A 22,586-nucleotide genomic window follows, 5' to 3' on the forward strand; every position below is an offset into this window, starting at 1 on the left:
GGATGAGGAATGAATTTTCCTGCAGGGTACTGTACTGAGCACAGTGCTTGATCTCATGACCTAGGATGCTGGGAGTACTCAATAGCAAATATTTGCAGCACCCGCTCTGTTATGTTTTAGTATGAAAATACAGGGTCTCGTTCCCCGCTGATCAGGGTTATGTTTGTGCGACTCCCTCTGTTCAGCAAAAGGTTTCTTTCATTTTCAGGAGCCAGTGATGGTGACGGTGTTAGCAGTCTGGGAAATTGTATGTGAACAAAATATCTAAGGCTTTTTTAGGAGCAGTCAAGACTGGTATTGATCTAAATGTTTGGGTCTGGGAATCATGACGTAAGAGCCAAATTCCTACAGTGCTGCCAGTCCCAGGCAAACCAGGGCTGTGGAGTCAACACATCGCTTCCGCGTGTACTGAAGCGTTAGTTAATTGAGGCCTTTATACTTGGTTTTCCTACCTGTAAAATGACTATTATATTATCTTTCTCCTATTTTTCACTCTTGTCAGTTAAGACAACAATCATTACTCTCTGCAATCGTCTCGTACAGGGTAGTCTGAGCCTTAGAAGAATCCCATAGAAACTTTATCAATTAATAACAATCACTTGTGGCTATATGCCTGGTTTCCTCTTTTGCAGTTTTATCACACTTACATGTGAGTTATGTTATATTTGTTGTTATTTTTATGCTGAGGACAATAAAAAAACAGCGGGTAGAGAAACCCAGATTGACAAGGTATTTGCAGTGTTTTATTAGACTTTGTACTGTCAGTAAACCCATTTTCTTAGCCCTGCAATTCAATCCCACCTGCATAGTAACTGCGGGTTTTCTGCTATTGCCTCGTGATTGGGCTGCTTCAAAAGTACTTGATGTTTACTGACTACTGTGTTGAATAATTTATTGAATGATTATTAGACTGCATGTAATAAAGTCAGTGTTGATTTACCGTTCCCTAGCATACTGTGGTAAATGATCACTGGATCTACTATGTCAAGAGATGCTCAGAATGATGGTTCTGAACTGAAATGCTGGCTTGGTGGGAAATTATGCTTTAAATTTGTATTATATTAAAAGGTTTGCTAATTATTACCCACCTTTGACTGGTTTGAGTTATTTGGGAAAAGTGCTATCAACAGCTGGAAAATTGTGTAGTGAATAATTTATTTGAAAATAGCAAAAAAAGTCAAATAAATAATTCAGCAAATATTTCTCGACCAGTACTGCTGATATCATGCTCCAGAGAGATGGATCAATTTTTTAAAATAACTTTATTATATGATTAGCAGACTCATTTTTTGGTGATTTTTCTTGCTAGTTGGTTCACTTCATACACCGATTCCTGAAGAAAAATTACTTTTCAGCCTGCCCATCACTGAATTTTTAATAGTAAGATGACAATGAATAAAATTAGATTTTAATGTACTGCTGTATGTATCACCTTATCTTGATATATCAATGGTGAATAATGATCTTTGCTGTAATGTAGTAGGCTAGATTCCACAGATACTGTTTCTTTAGCATACCCTCTCCGACCTTGGGAAGGTCAGAGCCCCGAGCCACGTGCCTCATTTTCCTGTCTAGAATATTCCTTCCCTTTTGTTATTTCTTTAGACTGGGACCAGGGGTTGCTGCACGGAGTATGTATATATTAGTTTGTTGGCAACACGTGGTGCGGGTATCGCACCATATTGTTTGGTTTTGTTTTAATAAAATTCTAACTTTTGGGGTAAACTCGGGCATTTTCTTTTCAACTGCAAGGGAGGGGTGGAAATCCTGCTAGCCTTGCCGGCTAGATTCATACCTTCCGAACGGATTTGGGAGATCAAGCGTCGGATGTGCTGAGCTCGCATTCTGGAGCTGAGCCAGCTGCTCAGCTGGTGAAAGGCAATAGCCTGCTGTTAACTTGTTATGTTTAATGTCAAATCTTGCAACATTTGATTTTTACCTTAAATCCTAGTTGTAGGAATCAAGTAGTTCACTGAAATTCTGCAAGTTTTATCCTGTATAAAAGCTTTTCCAAAAAAGCTGGAAAATATTAATTGATTGCACTTTAGCTCGGAAACCAGAAGGAAAAGACAGTCAGATTCATTAAAATAATGTCTCTTTGCCTGTAAGATTAGTTTGAGGGCTTTTGGCTTGTGGTTTTCGTATGTGTGAGACTGGTAAAAGAACCCCAACGCAGAGGCACAGAGCTTCCAAAGACTGCACGTCGGTACTGGAACGCTTTTCTCAGCTTTGCCTTCCCACATTGTACTGAAGTTGAAATCCTGCCTGAAGCAGACAGGTCTGCGTGCGTTGTTTTAGGGCAGACCTGCACAGGAAACCTAAAGGTAGCATGTTTTGATTGCTGATGTTAAAAATAAAATACACAAAAAACCGCATAAAAAAGAGATTAAATGGGAATGCGAAGTTTACACCCATCATCACCTCTTGCAGGGGGATTTTTAAATCACCCCTGGCTGAATTGGAAGCAATTAGTACTTCCAAAGCAGTGGCTTGTTGTGTGGTGGTGAGCACCAAAGAAAAGCCCAAATAAAGTAGCCTACCATAACACATAGTGTTCCTTTCTCATTCTGTGCTTTTTATTCCTCAGACGTCAGTATTATGGTCTCCTTGTCAGTGATCCCACATTTTTTGCTTACACATGCCATACACGTAATTTCTAGGATGCTATCAAACATGCCAAGCAGTAGTAGTTTATTGCGTTGCAAGTACCTGTTTATGCAGAAGAGAGGTGATCTCTATCTCTCCGGCAAATATGGAGAGGAATGCAAATGTGTCCCCCTGCCACAACAGTTTGACTCTTATGTAAAGGCTTCTTAAACAGAAAAACCCCCACAAATTATGCTTTTTCCTGAAACCGGAGTTGTGAGTATTTGTTAAGAATTCAGCAAAGACTGGATGGGCGATCTGTTCTTGGTGAAGATAAACTAAAAGATTGTCAAGATCCCTTCCTAACTGCTTTAAATATAAGTGGAAAGACTGACTCAACTGAGAAGGAAGTTTGAAACTGTTTTCTTTTTTTGGCTATTGCCTACTCTGGCTCCATTTCCCAGTCATTTGGGTTTTTTAGGTGTTTCTCCCAAAGCACCTGCGCGTTCCAAGCCTCATTGTTTATTTTTCTATTAGTCTCCTTTTATCTATATTTCACGGAAGTTCATTTTCTATTTTTCTGTCTCTCACATCCTTCTGTAACAGGTCATTTTTCTTTTTCTCTCTGTGATTTTTTTTCTTGTTAATTTCTTCTAGTTTCCTCTTCCTTTTTTTTTCCCCACCCAAAGTCTATTTAGGTGGGAAGACACTGTGTTACTCAGTTGCGTGCTGTCAGTAGCATTGCAAAATGGAGAAAGTCCACAGACTTCTGGAACTGCTCAGGATACGCTGCTATAGCGGAGCATCATGTAATGCCTGTGCGCTAGAGGGGAGCTCTAGGGTGGGAGAGAGATGGTTAAGCAGAAGGGAAGGAGGTACAAAAAAGGAAATGTAACAAAGGAAAGGCTGATTCCCTCGTGGCCCTTTGAAGTCCCTTTGACCACCTCATGTTTGGTTAGGAAACAAGTACCCTTTAGTGATAATATTAGGAGTAATGGCTTGCAATTCCAAAAGGGATGGGATTTTTGTAAAACTATTCGTAGTGAAATTGTTTAAATTCTGAAAAAAAAATACCGTAGAAAAAGCTTTTAAAAAAATATACATCAGAAATTAATTGTTTCAGAAAACTGTGGAGTTCTGTCACTAAATTGCAATGCTTTGCTTTCACTGCTCTTTGTTATGCCTTTATTCTACATCTCATATTGTTTTATATTATTTCTTGCTGCACAAGGAAGAAGTTATATTTAACACGTATTGCCATTGTTGGCTCTGTGCAGTGGCAGGACGGATGACAGCAAACCTTAAAACCTTTTTGCAGCCCAACTCATAGAGCTGGAAATAACCAGCACAGTGTTTTTATCCGGTATGACAACATAGCATATTATCTTACTTTTACTCAAAGATTTGTACCATTTTTAAATCACTTTATTTCTGAAATAGTGGTTATATACCACTTTCTGTGTATAAATCATCTTATACGCTTTGTGGTGTATAAATCATCTTATCCCTGTTTTTATGGGGAAGTAATTGTCGGTTTAATTTTCTCTCCTGTAAAAGGAGGATGACGTTTTTCACAAACTCCCTCAGGTCTCATGGGGTCAGCTTTGCTGCTGTCTCCCCTCTCTCACGCTAGAAAGCTTTTCCAGTTATCCCCGGAAACACTTTTTTTCCTTTTCTGGGCACGGCTGTTCCACCTCTCAGCCTGGCCTGTGCAGCCTTTCAGGCCACAGACTCTTTCGACACCCTGCAAGAGATGCGCTGGAGACCTGGGTGCGTGTGTGGAGGTAGAAAAGAATAAAGATTACCTTCTTCCTCTCTTCTCCCCGAGGCTCTTTCATTAACATTCCTATGATACATCTCATTTAGCATATTCATGGCTTTAGGCTTTCTTGTGTCCCTTACAGCCTTCTAAAGACAGTGATAAAACTTTATAGGTGTATTATGAGAAACGTTACATGCCTGGTCGTTTTAGTAGGTTCAGAACAAATCTTGTTTTGTGAGCATTATATAAAGATCAAAGCAGATACCACAGTCAGTGAACTCAGGAATGGGATACTTGAATTGACTAACACTGCCAGCATCCAGTAGCTGTTCTTGGATTCACAGTCTCCTCTTGAAAACCGTGTCCTGCCGGGCACGCCAGCCCCGGAGACCCAGAGGAGTGGCTGCTTCTTTCTCTGAAGGCCCTTGAGGCAATGGCACAGGTGCTAGCAGCGGGCCAAGGGCCTTGACACCGGCCTCTCGGGTTCCAAAAAAAAAATAAATTGGCTCAGTCAGGGATGTGTCGGAAGCAGGAGGTGCAGAATGGCTCTGTGGAGGTAGGAAATGCTCCCCTGGAGACAGGACAGAGTTTCCCATTGCTCTTAATTTGTCAGACCTGCTCGAGCTTTTGTTAGACAGGAAATAAAAGGCAGATTAAGAAATCCAGTACGAACGTGCCTGTGCTGTCCTGGCTGACAGAAGGATAGACCAGACCACTCCATTCCAATGAAGTTTTCTTTTTTTTTCTGTCTTCCTTGCCTTCAGACTGGGCTGAGACCCTTTAAAAATGTGTCTACACGGCACACAGCTCAGCAGAGCCCTCTTCACCAGGAGAGTTTATTGGCACCATTGCATTATAGTGCATAACGTGCATGCCTACCTTGAGGAGGATTAGGCAGTGCATCCTTTCAAGCAGCAGTGGCTGACTAGAAATATTCCTATCGTACCAAACAGCCTTGACCTTAAAAGAAAAGCCACAAATATTTTTGTGTGACTGAACTCCGGTGATGAATGCTATTTGTCCAAATTTCTCCATTTTCATTTTTTAACTGTATTTTCTGAAGGGTAACTTTTTGGCTTACTTCTCTGTTGAAAGATTTCAGTTGCTGAATAGCACTTAGGAAGGCTGTAAATTGGGCACACAGATCCACGGGACTGGCACGTGGAAGGATCGTCATAGTAAGCGATGAGTAAAGTAATTGAAGAAAAGTTCCTGACCTGCTGCTGACAGCCTGGGTGTGATCGTAGGTCATGCAATGCACGCACCTTTTTTTATACATCTTTAGTAGCAGTAATAACATTCTTATTGATTTTTGAGGTGCTTTGTAATCTTGTCATTTGGAGGTGTTTAGTATTTCTAAGAGGAACCAGTTCAAATAATTTCTATCAAAATCACATTTGGTAGCAAAGTGGGGGTTTTAGCTATAAGAAATGCTTCATTAAAATACCTGCTTTGAAGGAGAAATTAAAAGAAATATTTCCATTCTTTTGGGGTGACTGTAGTTTTGCCATGTGGGAGCTGTAGTTCAAGAACATAAGGGCCACGGTCCACTTCTCTCTCCCCATCTTTTCCACTGCCTTTCACTCCCTCCTTTGTTTTCCTGTGTCCTCATCGCTTTGCTCCTTTCCTCCCAATCCCCAACAAACCTGGAAAAGATGAAGCTGATTGCCTTTTTTGACAATCATTTGTTTTTTCTGTGGTACTCTGCCCCACGGTCCCCTCCTGCGCAGCAGTCCCTCACTGCTGTTACAGGACACGTTTCCGGTGGCAGCACCAATCCTGCAAAGCCGGTGACTGGGTAGTACCAGACACCAATGCAATAATAAAGACAGACACCCTGAATAGAATCACAAACCCAAGGTTCATTATATGAAGATTCAATTAGTTCTTTAAACACAGAGACTGTGATGGAACATGCCCTACAAAACAGGATCGCTGCCAAGTATTTATAGGCGATGCGTTTCCCATTCCTGCTCATACAATTAAGGTAACTGAGTTTCAATAGCCACAGCTGCATAAAGCAGCTTTCTGATCCTACCTAGGTCGGCGTGAAATAAGACTGCATTCAGTGCTAGTTTAGAAATTGTGCTCCTTTTTTTTTTTTTTTTCTTTCTGACATGAAGAAATGAGAAATTGAACACAACGTGTTCCATTTTGGAAACACAGAGGCTTCCTTTAAATTCCATCCAGGATAGCAAGGACTGAATACGTCCATTAAAATCCAAACCTTAAAGATGATCAGATTAAACTCTTCAAGCAGTAGCTTTGGATAAAGCATTCGATTTAGCCAGCATGATAAAAATATCTGAGTGTTTTGGGAAGAATCCTACACTGGGGCTGTTGTCATAGCCGGTCTTCATAAAAAATATGCCTAGTTTTAGCTCTTTTTCCACATCAGCTGGGAAAACCTGCTGTGTTTTAGGCACATTCTGGGATTCTCTAATCAGTTGCTGAAATGTTTCCTCTTTCTTCTAGCTGCACTCTCCAACTTTAGTGGCTTGTGACACTTCAGTGTTGTGCTGTTCTTTCTCTCCTTGAATATTATCCCACTGAACGAAATTCTGCTCTTTCCTTTCCCCTCCACACACACAGTGAAGGTCTGTTCAGCCTTCAGTGCTTCAGAAGTAAAAGCACTGTCATTCTCAATGTCCCCTGGACTTCTGCACCGCTGAGAAATTCTGCATTCCTCAACAACTTTACAGTAAATTGAGTATTTTCTTGTCTCTATAAATGCCACCGGACTATGGAGCTCACCTTGCCAAGATACACAATGGAAACGTCACGGCATTGCTTTCTGTACAGCAGCTGATTTTATAACAAGCTTTGCAGGAACCGCACCAATGAGCCCCTTTCCAATTTTCCCTCTTTACATTTCTGCTTTATGGTGTTCACTTAAACGAACCATGTAACTTTAGGAAGGACAGCATGTAAAGATAAAATAGCATTGATAAGGTATCAGTAACCCCAATGTTGCCATAGTATCCTGGAGAATCACATCTAGTAACTCTGTTCTTTTCCAGTGTTTTTTACTCAAGGATCCTGGCAGGGTTGGCCAATATTAAATAATCCAGTTTTGTAACTCTCTTCTCCGACAACAAGCTACATTAGCTATAATTCCTAGGTTAGCAAAGGACAGAAAGAGCTTCAGACAGACATTCACAGCAAGGGAGCAGTATAGCCAAAAATTAATTCCAAGTTTTCCAGTCCTCTGCTCCCTGCCGCCCTGGTTCACGGACCCCATCCTGAGCTTTGACCTCTCTTCCATGCCTCCCTTTTTAAAAAGTAGAAAATACTTTAAATGCAGTGGTTTCCCGTTTCAGGGAGTGACTCTCTTTAGATTTGCTCATGTGGTGCTTTAACAGGGAGGAAATGCAGTGTGCTTGTTAAAGGGAGAGCCTCGTAGTCAGGATTTTTGGGCTGTAGCTTAGCCTTAGCTTTGCCTTGATTTGTTTTTGTTTCTCCACCTGTACAATGGAGCGGTGCTTAGTGATCCATGTCACAGAGCGTTACTGAGCCACTTGAACGTATGGGAAATACCCTGAAATGTTAAGACAAGTGCAAACGATTACCCAGTTATTAAATTCATCATCCCACCAAATACTCTCTTTGGAATAGCCTTAATCCAATGTTTTATTAATATAAAAACAATTGTATTGCTGGCTTATCCGGCATGTGAATGGAACCTTTCTTTTTCTTTCTTTCTTGCAGTGCGGATGGTCCTTCCTCTGAAATCATGCAGATTGATTTTGAAATTGAAGACCTAACTGACCTACCTGGGACCCAGCTCATCACATGGCAGGTAGAATATCCTGGAGATACGACGTCTGATCTAGGAATCTCCAAGATCTACGTAAGCCAGAAGGACCTGGTAGGAGTTCTCCCTTTGGCTATGGTAAGAAATTGTCTGGCATTCTGCGAGTTTTTAACGTTGCTTTACAACTCTGGTGTCTGACAGATGCAAATGATCAGCTGAAAGGAGTGGGGGGACAGAAACTTTCAGCACCTTGAGAAATAGATGCTAACTTCTGAAATTTGCTTCATTCAGTGGTGGAACTACAAGAGGGGAAACCATAGCTTCCCGTGGAAGGCTCAGTCATGCTCTCTTTGACCAATACACTGACTTCTTGGAGGCAGAAGCTGAGTTCGTGGCTTTTCCACTATTCAGAACTCACTCTTGCTGTTGCATGAGGTGGTATACTTGGACACTCAGCTCAATGTGGTGTGTGTCTTACTTGAGTCACAAGTACTCTTACATTTGGTCTAGTGCTTAAGGACTTTCTGAATCACAATTTTTTCGTTTTTTTAATTCTGACTCCGTACTCATTTAAGAGTGAGAAGAGAAATAAAAGTCATGGCATGACTTCTGAGTAATTTTTAATCACCTGGGAACCACAAAATACAGTACAAAGCCAACTGTTGGTTCTACATAAATTGGATTGCCTCACCATCACAATGCGATCTATAGGGCTTGAAAAATACCTGATTCTTTAGCCTTTTTCTTACCTAAAAAAATGTTAGATACCCAACTTCCAAGTGCAAACAGAAATTTTGTGCATTTCCTTTTCTCTCCCCTTCACATTTCTCCATCATTAGGGCTGAAGTATACTTGTCTAAAGTCTGGCTGTGCCCTATTTTTGTTTTTAAACAATCTATTAGAAAATATTGACACATTATTATTTAGCACTGAGAGAAAACCAAAAATCAATCTTGGAGCATTTAAAAAAATGTAACCTGGATGTTTGCCTAGTGGTGGCCAGTTAATTATGCCCCTATTGAAGGCTGAATGTGTTCTCTGCACTTCCAGACTCACAGAACTGATAATAGTGATTATTGTTATTTACCAACTTTAGAACTACTCAGAGATTGTGATTCTTTATTTCACCAAAAATATTTCTTTTCATTTGTAATGGCTAATGCTTTCCTTACCAAGGTGTAGATCACAGTTGAAACGGCTCTATCCATCTGGAATTGTGGCCACCTAACAAATCAGAATTGTATATCTAATCCTTTTGTTTTGCATGACTGTTTTCATGGGGTAGTTCCTGCTATTGAACTGGGGGTGATCTCTGCTGGTCTGTTGATAAGAGATGAGGCTTTCAGGTCTGCAGAGGGGACCCCGATGTGCAGTCACACAAGTTCTGGAGTATTGAGGGTTAAGGCTGTAGAGGTGGTCTGATTTACATAGTCTGAGACGTGGAGGCTTTTATTCACTCCATCCCTTAATGAAAAGATAACAGATTTCTTTCCAGGTGGTTCCCATGGTTGCAGAAAACACTAGTTCTTCTCATACATGCCCATGATCACTTTAGTATCAAGTGATATAGTGGCAAAAAATAGTTCATAAGAACAAAGATAGCTTCTCCTGGCAGTTGCTACAAATCAACTCACTCTTTTCATTTCCGTTAAAAGATGAAAAAAAAGCCTGTTTTCCAGAAGCACAAAATTCTATGCTCAAAGGTCACATGAAGTCTATAAAGTTATCGTTAGGTGACATTTTAAAAGGCAACAGGTGTTGGGATAATGGATAAGAGAGAAAGCAAAGATAAATGGCAGGGGCCCCCTAATTACTGACAGATTGGGAATAGTTTTAACCTTCTTTGCATTAATGGGGAGTGTCAGGGAAGAAACTCTGGGGTATCACAAATCTCCAAACCTTTGTAGTACTTCACTTTGTGCTTAGGAAATGATAATTCAGGTGCAGGTCTTTCAAGACATGTAACTTAGATTAGTTTGGTACTTCAGATTTCCTTCTGATCTTGGAAAAGCCAGTTTGTAATTTACAAATTTAAAATAAAAAAGTAAATTCTACTCTTCCATTTAGGAAGAACCACAATGAAAAGGAAGTGTTATATTATGTCTCTGTTTCTGGAGACTGGGGTTAATTTGAACTAGTTTTGCCGGGCTTCTTAGAGGAACGTGTAATTTCATGTTTAGAAGTACCAAACAGAAATGCTGTTAAATATTTCAATTACAGGTTAATTTTTCAAAAGAACTATTTTACTGCTTTAACATTAGGCAGAGCTTTGTTTTTTTTAAAAGACTGGCACATACCACCTCTGCACCATCTTTGTTTTCTCCAGTCTTTTCTGCTAGCTATTATGGATTTGTAAATTGTAAAGCAGAATATTGGCCAATGTCGGGCTTCCTGTTTTCTTTTTTTGAGTTACAAAATACTGCAATGGAAAGACTTAAATGTATGTATCAGCATCAAGGCACACTGGAAATGCCCACCTTCTGCTGAAGTTACTGGGATAGTTGCTGCACTCACCTTTCTCCGGTGCAATTTTTTTTCCTGTGGCATATTATAATTCCAGCTTTTGAGACCCCTGCAGGGCCCTACACCAATAACGGAATGGAAACACAAGTCACAGTAGAGCATTCAAGGATATTGATGAGAAAAGCTGTAGGGTGTATTTTATGGATGTGTGGGTACCATCAAGGCTGATATTTCTGACACTTTAATAACACCTTTTCTAATTTTAAAGTGTAACAGAACCTTGGTCATACTTGGTAAGCTGTGCCTGGGACCCAGTCAGCCCCTGTGAGCAGAATGGGAATAGCATGGGAAAAGACATTTAATTTGAGAACATTGTAAGAACTTGTGAGCACCTGCTTGGGTATTTGCAATGCATGATCCTTTCCCTTAAGGCTGATGAAATACAGGCAAAGATGTTTGTACAGGGTTATAAAAAAATATTGGCCTTTTACCATGATTGCTTTGCAGTGCCTCTTATAGCCACATAGCAATGTCTTGCCTTGTTGACAGAAGCTAAATGTCCACTAAACTCCGTGGAAGAGGCAGATATTTGTATGGTATACCGTTCTTCACCAGCACAGTTCCCACTGTAATTTGTGAATTTCTTGCATGGGCACTATTGAAAACTCTTCCCATTTCCCTGCCAGCTTTCTCACCGCAAGGTCTGTGTCTCCAGGTAGTGTGTGGCCAGGGAACTGGAGAAGAGGGGTCTCGTGAACATGTTGATCAGTACGGGAATTATAGAAACAAAGAGTGCTTTATACTGGATGGAGAATTCTGGACAAGAATGCCAGATGGTCACTCCATGGTAAATATTGAAAACTCAGCACTCTGGGGAAAAAAAAAATAATCGCAAGTAAATATTGAAGAGGCAAAAACCTTCTATGTTGTTCTTTGTTGTCAACTAACGTACATATTAATTCTCTTTAAAGGTCATTCTCTTAACATTCACCTGTAATAGGGTATCCTTTGAGACAGAACCCCTAGCACTCTTAAGTCCTTTGAAATATGGTATTGAAAAGGCATACGGTCCATTTGTTCATTAACTGTCTTGAACATACCAAACTGCTGAGGGTTTTTTGAGTTGAGGACTTGCAATGTAGTGTGACAGCCAGTGAGAATAATATGCCTGAATCTTCTAGTATATCACATTATTTTTATTGGCATCCTAAGAATCAGCTTCCAATTCCTATTTGACTTCTTTCTGGTGTTTCTTCCGTATTTTATTTCACTCTCATTTTGTTAGGTGATGAATGGTACAGGTTTAATCACTCAAATTGTACATTTGCTGTTATTGATTATTGTTGCTTTTTAAACATTCTGTCAGCTCTTTCATAATTGTGGTGTTCACCTTTTGTTGAACCTTAATGATTAGGTAAGGATGAGAGACAGACGAGCTCTGTAGCCATCTGTGTACATACAAGATAATCCCTACTGAGAAAGGCAGAGGGCAGATATGACATGCTGGTAAATGGATAAGTTGAAATCTGTTCTGTAAATAATAATAATAAAAATGGTAAGTAATGAAATACCTGGGCTGGTTCTTAACTGAACCAGGTCTGAATCTGTAAATCACCCGCCTTTTCCTGTAGCCCTAAACCTATTTTATCTGTTCTCTCCCTTTGTTTAACAATCTGATAAGGAATCAGGGCAAAACACCTGTTTCATAAATCTCACAGGCAGAGATGTTGGTCCCAAGGTTGATAAAACCATTATTAGAGTAGTCCTTTGACTAGAGAATATACTATGTTAACTTCACCTTCTTGTAGAATGCAGAAAAAAATGTATATGCAGGATGCTCGGTGTCCCTTCAGAAATTTCTTCAAAAGGTTGCAGGTTCCTGACCTTCAGTTTTTGATAAATTCTTGTCCACGTATGTGTTTTAAACTTCTAAATCAGCAAGTTAATATTGGAGTCAGCCTGGCTCAAACAAATGTAGTTGCCCTGATATTCAAGGCATTATTAGTTTTAAAGATATGGATGCAGACCAGATGTTTCAGGTTGGGGTAGGGCATGAAGCTGATGAAGAAGCCAGGCGGTTGGATGATGAGCCCCCTTGAGCATAAAAAGGCTGCGAATCTGGATTACTTTCTTGAGGCCTTACAGATGAACTGCTCTTAATTCCAGCTATAAGAGACTACCTTGTATGATCTGTGAACTAGGAAACTGCAGAGAAGTTTTGCCTTCCGAAGCAAGAATCCTTAAGTACTACAGAGTCATGGTGTCAGTGGCTGAGCAGCCCTGGATTGCCTCATGCCAATCACGATATTAATATTTTGAAGTTGATAATTCAGCTTTCTTGCTGCCCAGAGAATCTCAAACTTGCTGGCAGGCAGGACAGCTTGCCTGACGCTAGGGCTGAAGTAGCAGGTCCCGCCGGCGCAGGGACTGGCAGGACAGGCTCCCTTCAGTCTCTGCCAAACTCGGCTCCGCTCTGGGGCTCGCCGAGTTTGATGCCGGTATTCCGGCAGAGTGCCTGTCTTGCCTTCTTACTGAATACACCGGGCAGCCCTTAGGTAGGTTTACAATCTAGTCAGCATCAACCTAAGAAATAACCTTGTTATTGGAGAACTGAAATGGACAGGAAGAAACAATGGGGTTTGAAACTTGATTAATGGTACAGTGGTGAGGTTGCGGTCTGCTTGGCAGAGGCAAGAACTCCAAAGACAACCTTCCATCCCTCCCAGCCGTATTTTAGAAGGCAAAGGTGGATGGTGAACAGTGAATTACAGACTTGTATCAGCATCTGAGCTTCCATTATCTCTCTGGGTTTGGCCCGTTATTTATTATCCTCAAGCAGTGCAACATCGGCCTCCGAGGCGGTCGAGTGACATGTAAGGCAGAGAGAGCTTTACATCAAATGCAGAAAAAAACCTCTAAGAAGAGACTCGCTGATTTATGACAGGCTTAAGCGGAGTCAGTGACCAAAGTCCAGCTCGTTGCTTTGCAACAAACAGGTTGTAGTGAAGGCAAAGAATTATGCCTACTCGTCTGACCCTACTGAGGAGCCCCAACTCGGCGAGCTGTCCCTGCCCTCACAAACACACCCTCAGCTCTGGTTTTGCGGAGGAAGGCTGCTTCGGTGCAGGTCGAACTGACCTATCTTTAAGTTGCAAATAAAGGTGATTTAACAAACTTGGGTGAGCTCTTAGGAAGAAAGATCACATTATCCTTCATCTCAGGTGACTTACAAGGTTAGTAACCTCCAGGAATGGGTCACTGGTAGTGTTGGAGCAAAATAACCTTTTAAACCAGCACAACCATTTTTGCGGTATTTGTGCCGCCACAGCTGCTACGGTATGAAACGCAAGTGGGATATTTATTCTACAAGGTCAGGTTAATAAACTAACTGTAAAAAGTAAATATTGTGTTTATTGCTTGAACAGAAATATTTTATAATGCATAGCACGTAACAAACTTCATATTTAAGATGAGATTTTGTTAAAAGGTCCATTTTGGTACATCCCAGCACAGTTATCAAAGCAACATTGACTGTAAACCCATTCTCCCATTGCAGATGAACATGCTCTTGTCCTCAGACCCATTAGAGCCATTTTGGCTTTTGAGAAGTTATATTTATGGCAGTCATATTAAATAAATTGTATCCAAAACCTGAACACCAGTTTAACATTATACCTTTTAGATAATTTATTGTTTCAACTTGCTTATGATGTTCTTTATAAAAATTTAACGAAAATGTTGAGAGGAAATTAAACTGTTCTACATACCATCAGTGTAAGAAGCAAGATAAATAGACCAAATAAATAAATAAAATGAATTGCTGCAGCAAAGAGGCTATCTATTATATAGGAAGCTTTTCTGTATTAAAATTATTTCTAATAATTACAGGAATCAGCTGTCATGGTAGCTCCAGTCACGGCTGGATTTTAAAAATGCTTGGGCTATTAATGCCCTTATAAATATATGTATCTGAAACATTTAATTCTTAGCTAGCGCTGTTTATGTTCTGCTAGAGACTGGGTACGCAGCTGAGGCTGAGCTACCAGAGTGCTCCGTGCTGCACGAACACATGTTTAATTGTAGCCCCACCCTGAAGAACTCAGAAGCCAAAGAGAGCAGACTAATAATAAAAACATAAACAAAATATTGGTCCTTCCTACAAAAGAGGGATGGAGATGGGCAGCATGCTGATCTTCCTTCTGAAGTCAACCAGGCTGCCTTCTCCTAGAGCCAGGGTTTCAGCTTGGCTCTTCTGCCCCATTACAAAAGATGTGATGGTTGGATCCTGGTCCCTGGAGCACAGACCTAGTTGTGCAAGTGCCGTCATTGTTGGAGCTTATGGTCCGCCTGTAGCTCTAGAGGTGGTGTGGCTGGCCCTGCCTCTTCCCTAGGCCCCCACTTCTGCTGCGGTGCTTTGCTGCTCCTCAGGTTGGCAGTGATGCTGTTTTCTGTCAGGAGCTGCTCAGGAGTCCGATGGGGGTCCATGCTGGGGTAATGGAATAGAATATTGGAGGCTGATACAGCCTTCTCTTTACTATCTACCATCTTAATCGGACAATTAGGATGCTTTTGGATTAAATTGATGCTTTTCCGTGGAAAAGCTGAAATGTGAATCTTCATCTGTGTGTGTGATATGGATGAACGGATCGATTACAGGGAGGATCTGCTTTTGGCTGTGGCTGCCCTGGGTAGTACCTGGTAGCTGAGAAGTGCAGGATCACATCAGCCAGAATCAACTGCCCAACTCAACTTTAATGAGTGTATATTTCTAAACACTTTCACTGACAGTCAGCTTTATGAAAAAGATGTCTAGAGAGTAGTTAAAAGCTTTTACCTTCCTAATTCATAGCTTTTAAATGGCAATTACAATATTCAGCAAGTTTTCAAATATTTAATTAAAACATTACCCATTTGGGAAGAGGGATCTTTTAAATCGAAATGATTACTGAATCACAGCTGAAATCTACTCATGGGAAAAGGAAAACCCTTTGAATTATTGCAATATTGCAAGCATCCGTTTTCTTTTCATAAGTATATCCTATTGCTTCCTAAAATTAGGTAGGTCAAGGTCTTACGACTTCATATCATAAACCAGACTTTCTATTCTCCCAGTAACATCTCTTGGCACCTACCAGCTCTGACTTTAATCATCTTTCTCGAAAATAGGTATTCAAGATGACTCCAGGATACCAGATGATGTCCCTTGCCATGGTTGTTCTAAGTGTTTATGCCCTGGAAATGTTTTTTTCTCCATCTCAAATGATATATGCCTGGTTTTGGTTCTGGTTGTTGGGGATTTGTTGTTGTTGATTTTTTAAATGGAATACATTCATCCTATGACTGAATACTGTATCCGGATCTTTCTTTTGCTCTGTTCTTTTAGGCTGAACACCTCTTACCTGATGGCTGAAATTCTTGCTTGTCAGTCCCCATAATTAAACTTTGCACTGTGGGTGACTGCATTTCATTCCATTTCTTTTTCCTGAATCCTTGGGTTCATCTGGTGCTTCTTATTTAATAGTTCAAACTTCTGTGTAGGCAATGCCTCCCAAACTGATACTGTTAGCAAATTGTAGCAGTACGCCGTTTCATCTTGTTTCAGGGTCATTATTGACAGCAATTAAAAAAAAAAATCTCTCCCTAGGCTAATTCTGCGATATTGTTGTATCAGTGTAATTCTGGAATAGTGCTGTATCAGTTCAGAGGAACAGGTTGTCATACTGTCGATCTCACAGGTTTGCCTGGATCCAAAAAGCCCACTCTTTGCGTTGGTTCTCTGTGGTTCAGGCAACTTCAACCGGAAGGACTTCGTATTCAAAAGCTCGTTAATCACTCTTTATGCAATGCCTGAGTCAGATTAGATTCCATTTCACGTTCTAATAACCGTAATGCGCCTGTACGACTAACAGGAGAAAATGTCTCATCCAGTAAACACATAATAACGTTATGCTTCAGAAACTAATTGAATCACAGGTGTCTGAAGATACAAGAGATTTTTCCCATATGTAGATGTCAATTATTTATGCTTTTTCAGAGCATGTGATATTGGCACCTGGTTGTGCCCAAATGATGGGCCCGGCAGCTGAGTTGTCCGGTCGGGTGTGATAGTCCTGGAGTTCTTACGTGACTGTGTTTAAGAAGTAAATGTACTCAATTGCAAGGGGGCTAATGTATAGGGTTCATTGTCCAATTAAGAGATGCCTGTTAAAAATGGCTTGGTTTGGTCTTCAACTTACTATTATTATTACTGTTACACTGAACGTTGCCCTTGCTCTGGCAGGCTTCTATTGTCTAACTACCAACAGACTGACGGACGCGTGAGTCACTAGCACATAGCATTTTGGTTTGTATACAGAGAATGAAATGAGGAAACACAAGCACTTGGCAATCAAAGATGCCTTAGCTCCAGAATCCAATAAATGCCATATTCTTTGGATTTTTCCTTCCAGAATTAACAACAACCCTGGGGTTCTTAACATTTGAAATAACAAGCAATAGCTCTTTCCCTTTACAATTAGGCATTTCCTTGACCTGTGGAGCATGCGATGGAACACTAACTGTGTTCATTGCAACATCGATGCAGACGTTTTGCTCCTTAAATTCCCAAGTAGTGAAAACCATCAAGCAGGTCTTCCAGTATAATACAATTCTTTTTCTGCCAGAGGTTACTATGGGCTCATGGAAGAAGTTCTTGATGATGATGATGTTGTTGTTGAAGAAAAGACGTTAGAAATCTTGTTTTTGTATCTGGAGCCGCAGTTGCTGGCTGACTAATGCTGTAATCACCTGTAATAATAGAAAGCAGCAGTCACCCAGTTTGTGTCTGAGTGGGGGAATGAGTAATGAGGGCATGGACTGGCTGCTGGCAAAGCTGCTGACGGCCACACAATTTGATGTGGAACACCGAAAATTGGGTTCCCTAGAGAAGCGGGAACAAGCACAAGGATATTTTTCTTACGAATTAAAGCCTAAGAAAAATGGCTTTGCATAACAGCTGCTGTTCTTTCTTAAGTGCAAGTTACATATGTTTTTCTTGATTAGACGCGTGCAGTTGAACTGGGTTGAAACAAGCCCAATCCTTCAGCCCTGACAGTTTTTCTGTGTTGCTCTTAAGCTGCACGATGCTGCGAAATGTAGAAGGACCAGGATAACACAGCAGATCTGAATTTAGAGCAAGTTTCACCTAGAACTCATCCCTGCTTCAATGGACACAAGATTTAGAAGTCCTGGCCTGGTCTCACACTGCTGTAAAGCCATTGGTATTAAAAGCGTTAAGAGTTTAGAATGGAAATAATTTGGGGGTGAATCAAGTTTTTAGAATGAAGGTCTCATAAATATTTGATAATTTGATAATTTTTGTGCAGCCCAATTTCAGCCAGCTGAAAGGGGCCTCGTTTCCAGTAGGCAAGTGCTATGAACGAGTTTAAAGCCGGGTTGTTTTAGGATGTCTTGCATTGGGTGCCCCAAATCACCAGGAGTCACAGAAAATACTGCACCACCTAATTTGGATTATTTTTCCAGTGCCTTTATAACTTTATGTTAATCAGACTCAACGAATATTAAAGAAATTTCAAAAGTTTTTTTGTTGAAAAAAAAAGAAAAGGAGGGGAATGGTGTTTGCTTGCTTTTATTGAGATACAGTCAGATTGGGTTTATAGAAAACAGATTACCGCCTTCTGTTCCTCTTTTGTTTCATGTCAAGTTTCACTTACAGGATTTTGTAACACAATGTTGCCATACAGCATAGTTGTAAATATTGCAAAACAATCTTTAATTCTGGCTGCTAAATTGTTTTCACTGAAATACAAAAGAAAACAGGAAGTTTTCTTCTATGCTCAGATTTGGCAAATCTGGTCACATCAGGATCCAGAGTTTACACTGATCTAAGAACATTCCTTCAAATATATATTCATTGAAGTGTCATGTGTCCCCTCCCTCTTTTTAATCAGAGAATCTTTCTAAAGAGTTGTTAGAGCAGCTGAGGTTGGAGACCACTGGAGCGTCAGCTAGCCCAATGCCCTGCTCAGAGGGCCGGTGGCTCTGGGCCGTGTCCACTTGAGTCTTGAACACATCAAAGATGGAGATCCCACGGTCTCTCTGGGACGGCTGTTTCAGTATTTGGTCACCTCGTGGTAATTGGTTTTTCCATGTATCTAAATGGCATTTCCCATGTTCTAACTTGTGTCCTGTGCCTCTCATCCCATTGCCATATGAGCCAGAGAACAGTCTGGCTTCATCTTCTCCGTATCCTCTGATCATGGAGCTGTAGAAAGCAGTGATCTCCGATTTGCCTTCTCTTCTTAAGGCTGACCAGGCCCAGCTTTCTCCATCTCTCCGTGTTCATCGTGTGCTCCAGCTCTCGACCAGCTCGGTGGCCCTGCACTGGCCTCTCTCCAGTGCCTCAATATCCTTGGCTTGAGCTACAGCCTCCGTTGGCTTCCCACCTCTTAATTGATGTGGTTATGAAAAGATTTTTCCCTTTTGGCATAATGAAAGGGATGCTGCCTTAATTGGTTCCCTTCAGATTAGCGATGTGAATAAAACATAGCTGAAAAAGAAGCAGCAAATTTCTCCCTGCTGAAATAGATCCATCACCACTGTGGCGCTGCTTGAGCAAAGCGGGCGGGTATCACTCTTTTCAGCTTCTTGACACTATTTTTAGATGCGTCTTGTGATTTTGAGGTGCCATTTGGGGATTGAGGGCTTCCCTTTTTTTTTTTTTTTCTTTTTAGGATTAAAGCTTTTGAAATTATTTATTTACGAGCCATGAAAATCTCCCCAAAATGGATTTTAACAAGTGTGTAATTGGATAATTTGACAACTGGTAAGCTGAAGCCCCAGAGACTACGAATTACACTTCACTACAGAATAGTTGTTCTTCATGTAGAATTAATTAGATTTCCTCTAGATTACAAGTAGTAAGAAGAGTAGTCAATTAAGAGAATTATTCTCTGACTTTTCCATCCTTCTTTTAATTGTCAGCCAGTGGTATTAATAATTCCTTTTCCTATGTGAGTTGTCCCCAGAGGCAGGATGCCAGAAAGAGGATGAGGGAGAGGGACAACGGATTAAACACTGGCCCAGGGTTCAGAAGAAATGACCACCGGCTTTGTGCGTGACTTTGACTCACCTTCTGAGGGACTGACTATCCATTGGGCCTGGAAACTGCTGGGTTCATGGGAGGCAGACAGCAAAGCGAGGACAGGTTCCCGGTCAGTTGAGGGTATGTTTTTCAGCGGCATTGCTAAATCAAGCAACACTTGCTCCTCTTCTCCCCCACCCCCCTCTGAACTGGGTTAGTACAAATGCCTGGAGTGGTTGAAAAAGTGGAGGCAGAAGCCACTTCAGGCAGCGTGGCTCCTGAAACGGCAGCTCTAGGAACAAACATTGGCAACAGCCTCAAAAGATCTGGGGGGAAGCTTAAAACTTTGCCATGCGTGGACAGGGAGGGGGCGTGGGCAGCTGGGCAGGGGGGAGAGCACTCTTGTTTGGCTGGTCCTCTCCAAGAGCAGGGACTGGGGCACACAGCGATGGAGCGATGGAGGTGATGCCTTTGTGGTGATTTTGTTAGTTTTGTTGCGTTGCTTTGGGGCTGTGCAAAATGAATTTGACGAATTGGACTTATGCGCAGGATGTTTCTGAACCTGAAAGCATACATACACGGAGATTTTTGGTCTTGTACCTCCTCTTTCTCCTTTCTTTCACGCTGGCCGTTGGAGTGGCTTTCGGTGTGGGAGAGCAAATAGCAAAGGAGGGGCTCAGAGGGGGAAATAATTTTGTTTAGAGAGGGAGGGATAAAGCAGAGCAGATGACTGTGATTCAGATGGATGTCTGAGTCATACATCGTACCTCCTGAGGCTCTTTCTGATGTAAGGCACCTTACGCTGTGCCTAGGGAGAAATTTGGACTGTCGACTGTGCAGAGGTATATTTTCAGGTGCTACTTAGTGTTGTCAGGAGGAGAACAGGAACACATGGCTTCCAGAAGAGTGGTCCTGTTCACCTTGGAAGAAGGACGGTAGAGACTTGCCTAAAGGTAGATGACACGGACCCAAATCACCCGGAATTAAGATCTCAGAATTTAATGTTTACTGAATGCAGAGAAAATAAATTCATAAAAGGACGTTTGTTTCATTTTTATTGTGACCTTCAAAGAAGGGATGAGCGACAAAAAGTAAAATAGGAAACCTGTATAGCTGAAATTTCAGAGTAACTAATGTTGTTTTATAATCACTGTCATTTCTAATTGTGAGGAGAATACAAAAAACCAACAACATCAAAATGTGAAAAGTGTTCCTTTAAAAAAGCTTGACATTTAAAGAGACTAAATTGTAGGCATATAAGAAATGTAAATGTGAAATAAAAAAAAAAGTTTGGTTCTTTTTCATACCGCTTACTAGTAGCTCTATCATAAAATAACAGAATCACCACCCTGGAGTGGGATTCTGCAAAATTACTACCCTGGAGATACAGTAGTTACAGTTCAAAGTCACTTTTTTCTGCAATGCTGAACTTGTATTTCCTAAACCCCTCAGCTCCAAACAGAGTGAAAGTAAGTATTTAAATCGCTCTATACCTTTCTTGAAAATCAGTCCTGACAATTTGAAAATAGATTGCAGGACTTTCAAATGTTTGAACCAGCTGTAAGAAACAGTACTTGTTAAAATATATGGAAAAGTAGTGCAGTTTCATAAAGAACAGGAATTACACTGTCCTGGTAAGTCTTTTCATTGTAATTCATACTAAAAATCCCAAATGCTGTTTGTAATATTTGTGAGGCAAATTACCTTTGAATTTAAAAATCATTCTCTCTGCTTCAGTGGGATAAAGGTGTGTTGTTTTCACATATGTATTTTCTCTTTGATCTTAAAAAGATGTCAGAAAGGGGAGTTGTTTCCTTGTGATAACTGGGTACAGTCTAATGTATGTATATAGCACTTTGCTGATTTGGTGATAACAGGAGCCACTAAAAAGAAGAAAAAAGCTTAGACATGAGGGGAAAAACAAAGCATTTCAACATTTAAAATAGAGAGTGAAAAAACCTGAACATATGTAAAAATATGTAAAAGTATACGTCTAATTTTGTCATAAACAAAACTGGAAAAGAATAGGTCTGTATTGCAACTGGCATCCAAAAAAGCCAAAGCTCTCCTGCTTTGGGGGCTGGGTTGAGCAGATGCAGTAAAAGTTAGTGTCAAATTTTGTAGTTTAGGGGCATGTTTTGTTCTGTGGACTGTTAAATGATTTATTAATTTCTTATTGTGAAAAACTTAAATGTTTTAAACTTGGCTTTCTGAATCAGTTCTCAGCTTTCTCGCGGTCCCAGCCCAGGCTGGGCTCCCCTGCCTTCTGTAGAATGAGGGGAATGTCTTTCGGAGAAAGAAAAAGTACAGTTCCAGTTGTCTTTGTTTCTAAAGTACCGTTTCCACATTAAACTGGGAAGATGTAGATAAAGAATGAGAAACTGTATTGTTGTTATTTAGCCAGAATATAGATGGACTATTCTATGAGCTTGAAGATGTTTCCTTTCCTTGCTTCTGGTTTCCTTTCCATGTGTCTCCACCGCCGTATTAAATAGTGTGCTTTCTGAGGCAGACTGCTTTAGGTATATTATTTATTTATAGTGTCCATAACAGCATGGCTCTGATTTCACTTGGATATGCTGGGTTACAGTATAATGCTAAGAATAATATATGAGCAAGCTCAAGTAATGCAGATTGTCTGCACACTCACTTTTTGCAAGGGGGCTTGAAGAAGTAATTTAGGACACTGTAATTATGAAACCTGATGGACAGAACATGTCACTACGGTTCTGAGCAATAAACGTAGGGCGGGGGGAAGCCAAGATCTGCAGTCCTTCAAAACAGGTTCAGCTTTTTCTCATTGTCTGACATGGAAATGGGACAACATCCAGTCTGACAATTTTTTTTGTTTTGCTTTTGAAAAATCCGTGTGTTCAGATCACTGTGGTTGCCCTTATCCTGGTCCAACATAAGGCTGTTCTGTGTTGTCTGCTACTATC

At 40.7% G+C, this 22,586-nt stretch overlaps 1 protein-coding gene across 1 annotated transcript in view; it reads left to right on the forward strand.

Moving 5' to 3' along the window:
- TMEM132D (transmembrane protein 132D) overlaps nucleotides 1-22,586 on the forward strand; it is a gene marked incomplete at both ends in the record, with an annotated part of 267,960 nt that overhangs the window by 163,447 nt on the left and 81,927 nt on the right. The window contains one exon of the mRNA XM_082491814.1: nucleotides 8,057-8,240. Within this exon, the coding sequence (XP_082347940.1) occupies nucleotides 8,057-8,240 (184 nt within the window). The remainder of the gene's footprint in view (nucleotides 1-8,056; nucleotides 8,241-22,586) is intronic.

This window comes from Vanellus vanellus, assembly GCF_965231255.1.
Source record: "Vanellus vanellus genome assembly, chromosome: 16".
NCBI classification, from domain to species: domain Eukaryota; kingdom Metazoa; phylum Chordata; class Aves; order Charadriiformes; family Charadriidae; genus Vanellus; species Vanellus vanellus.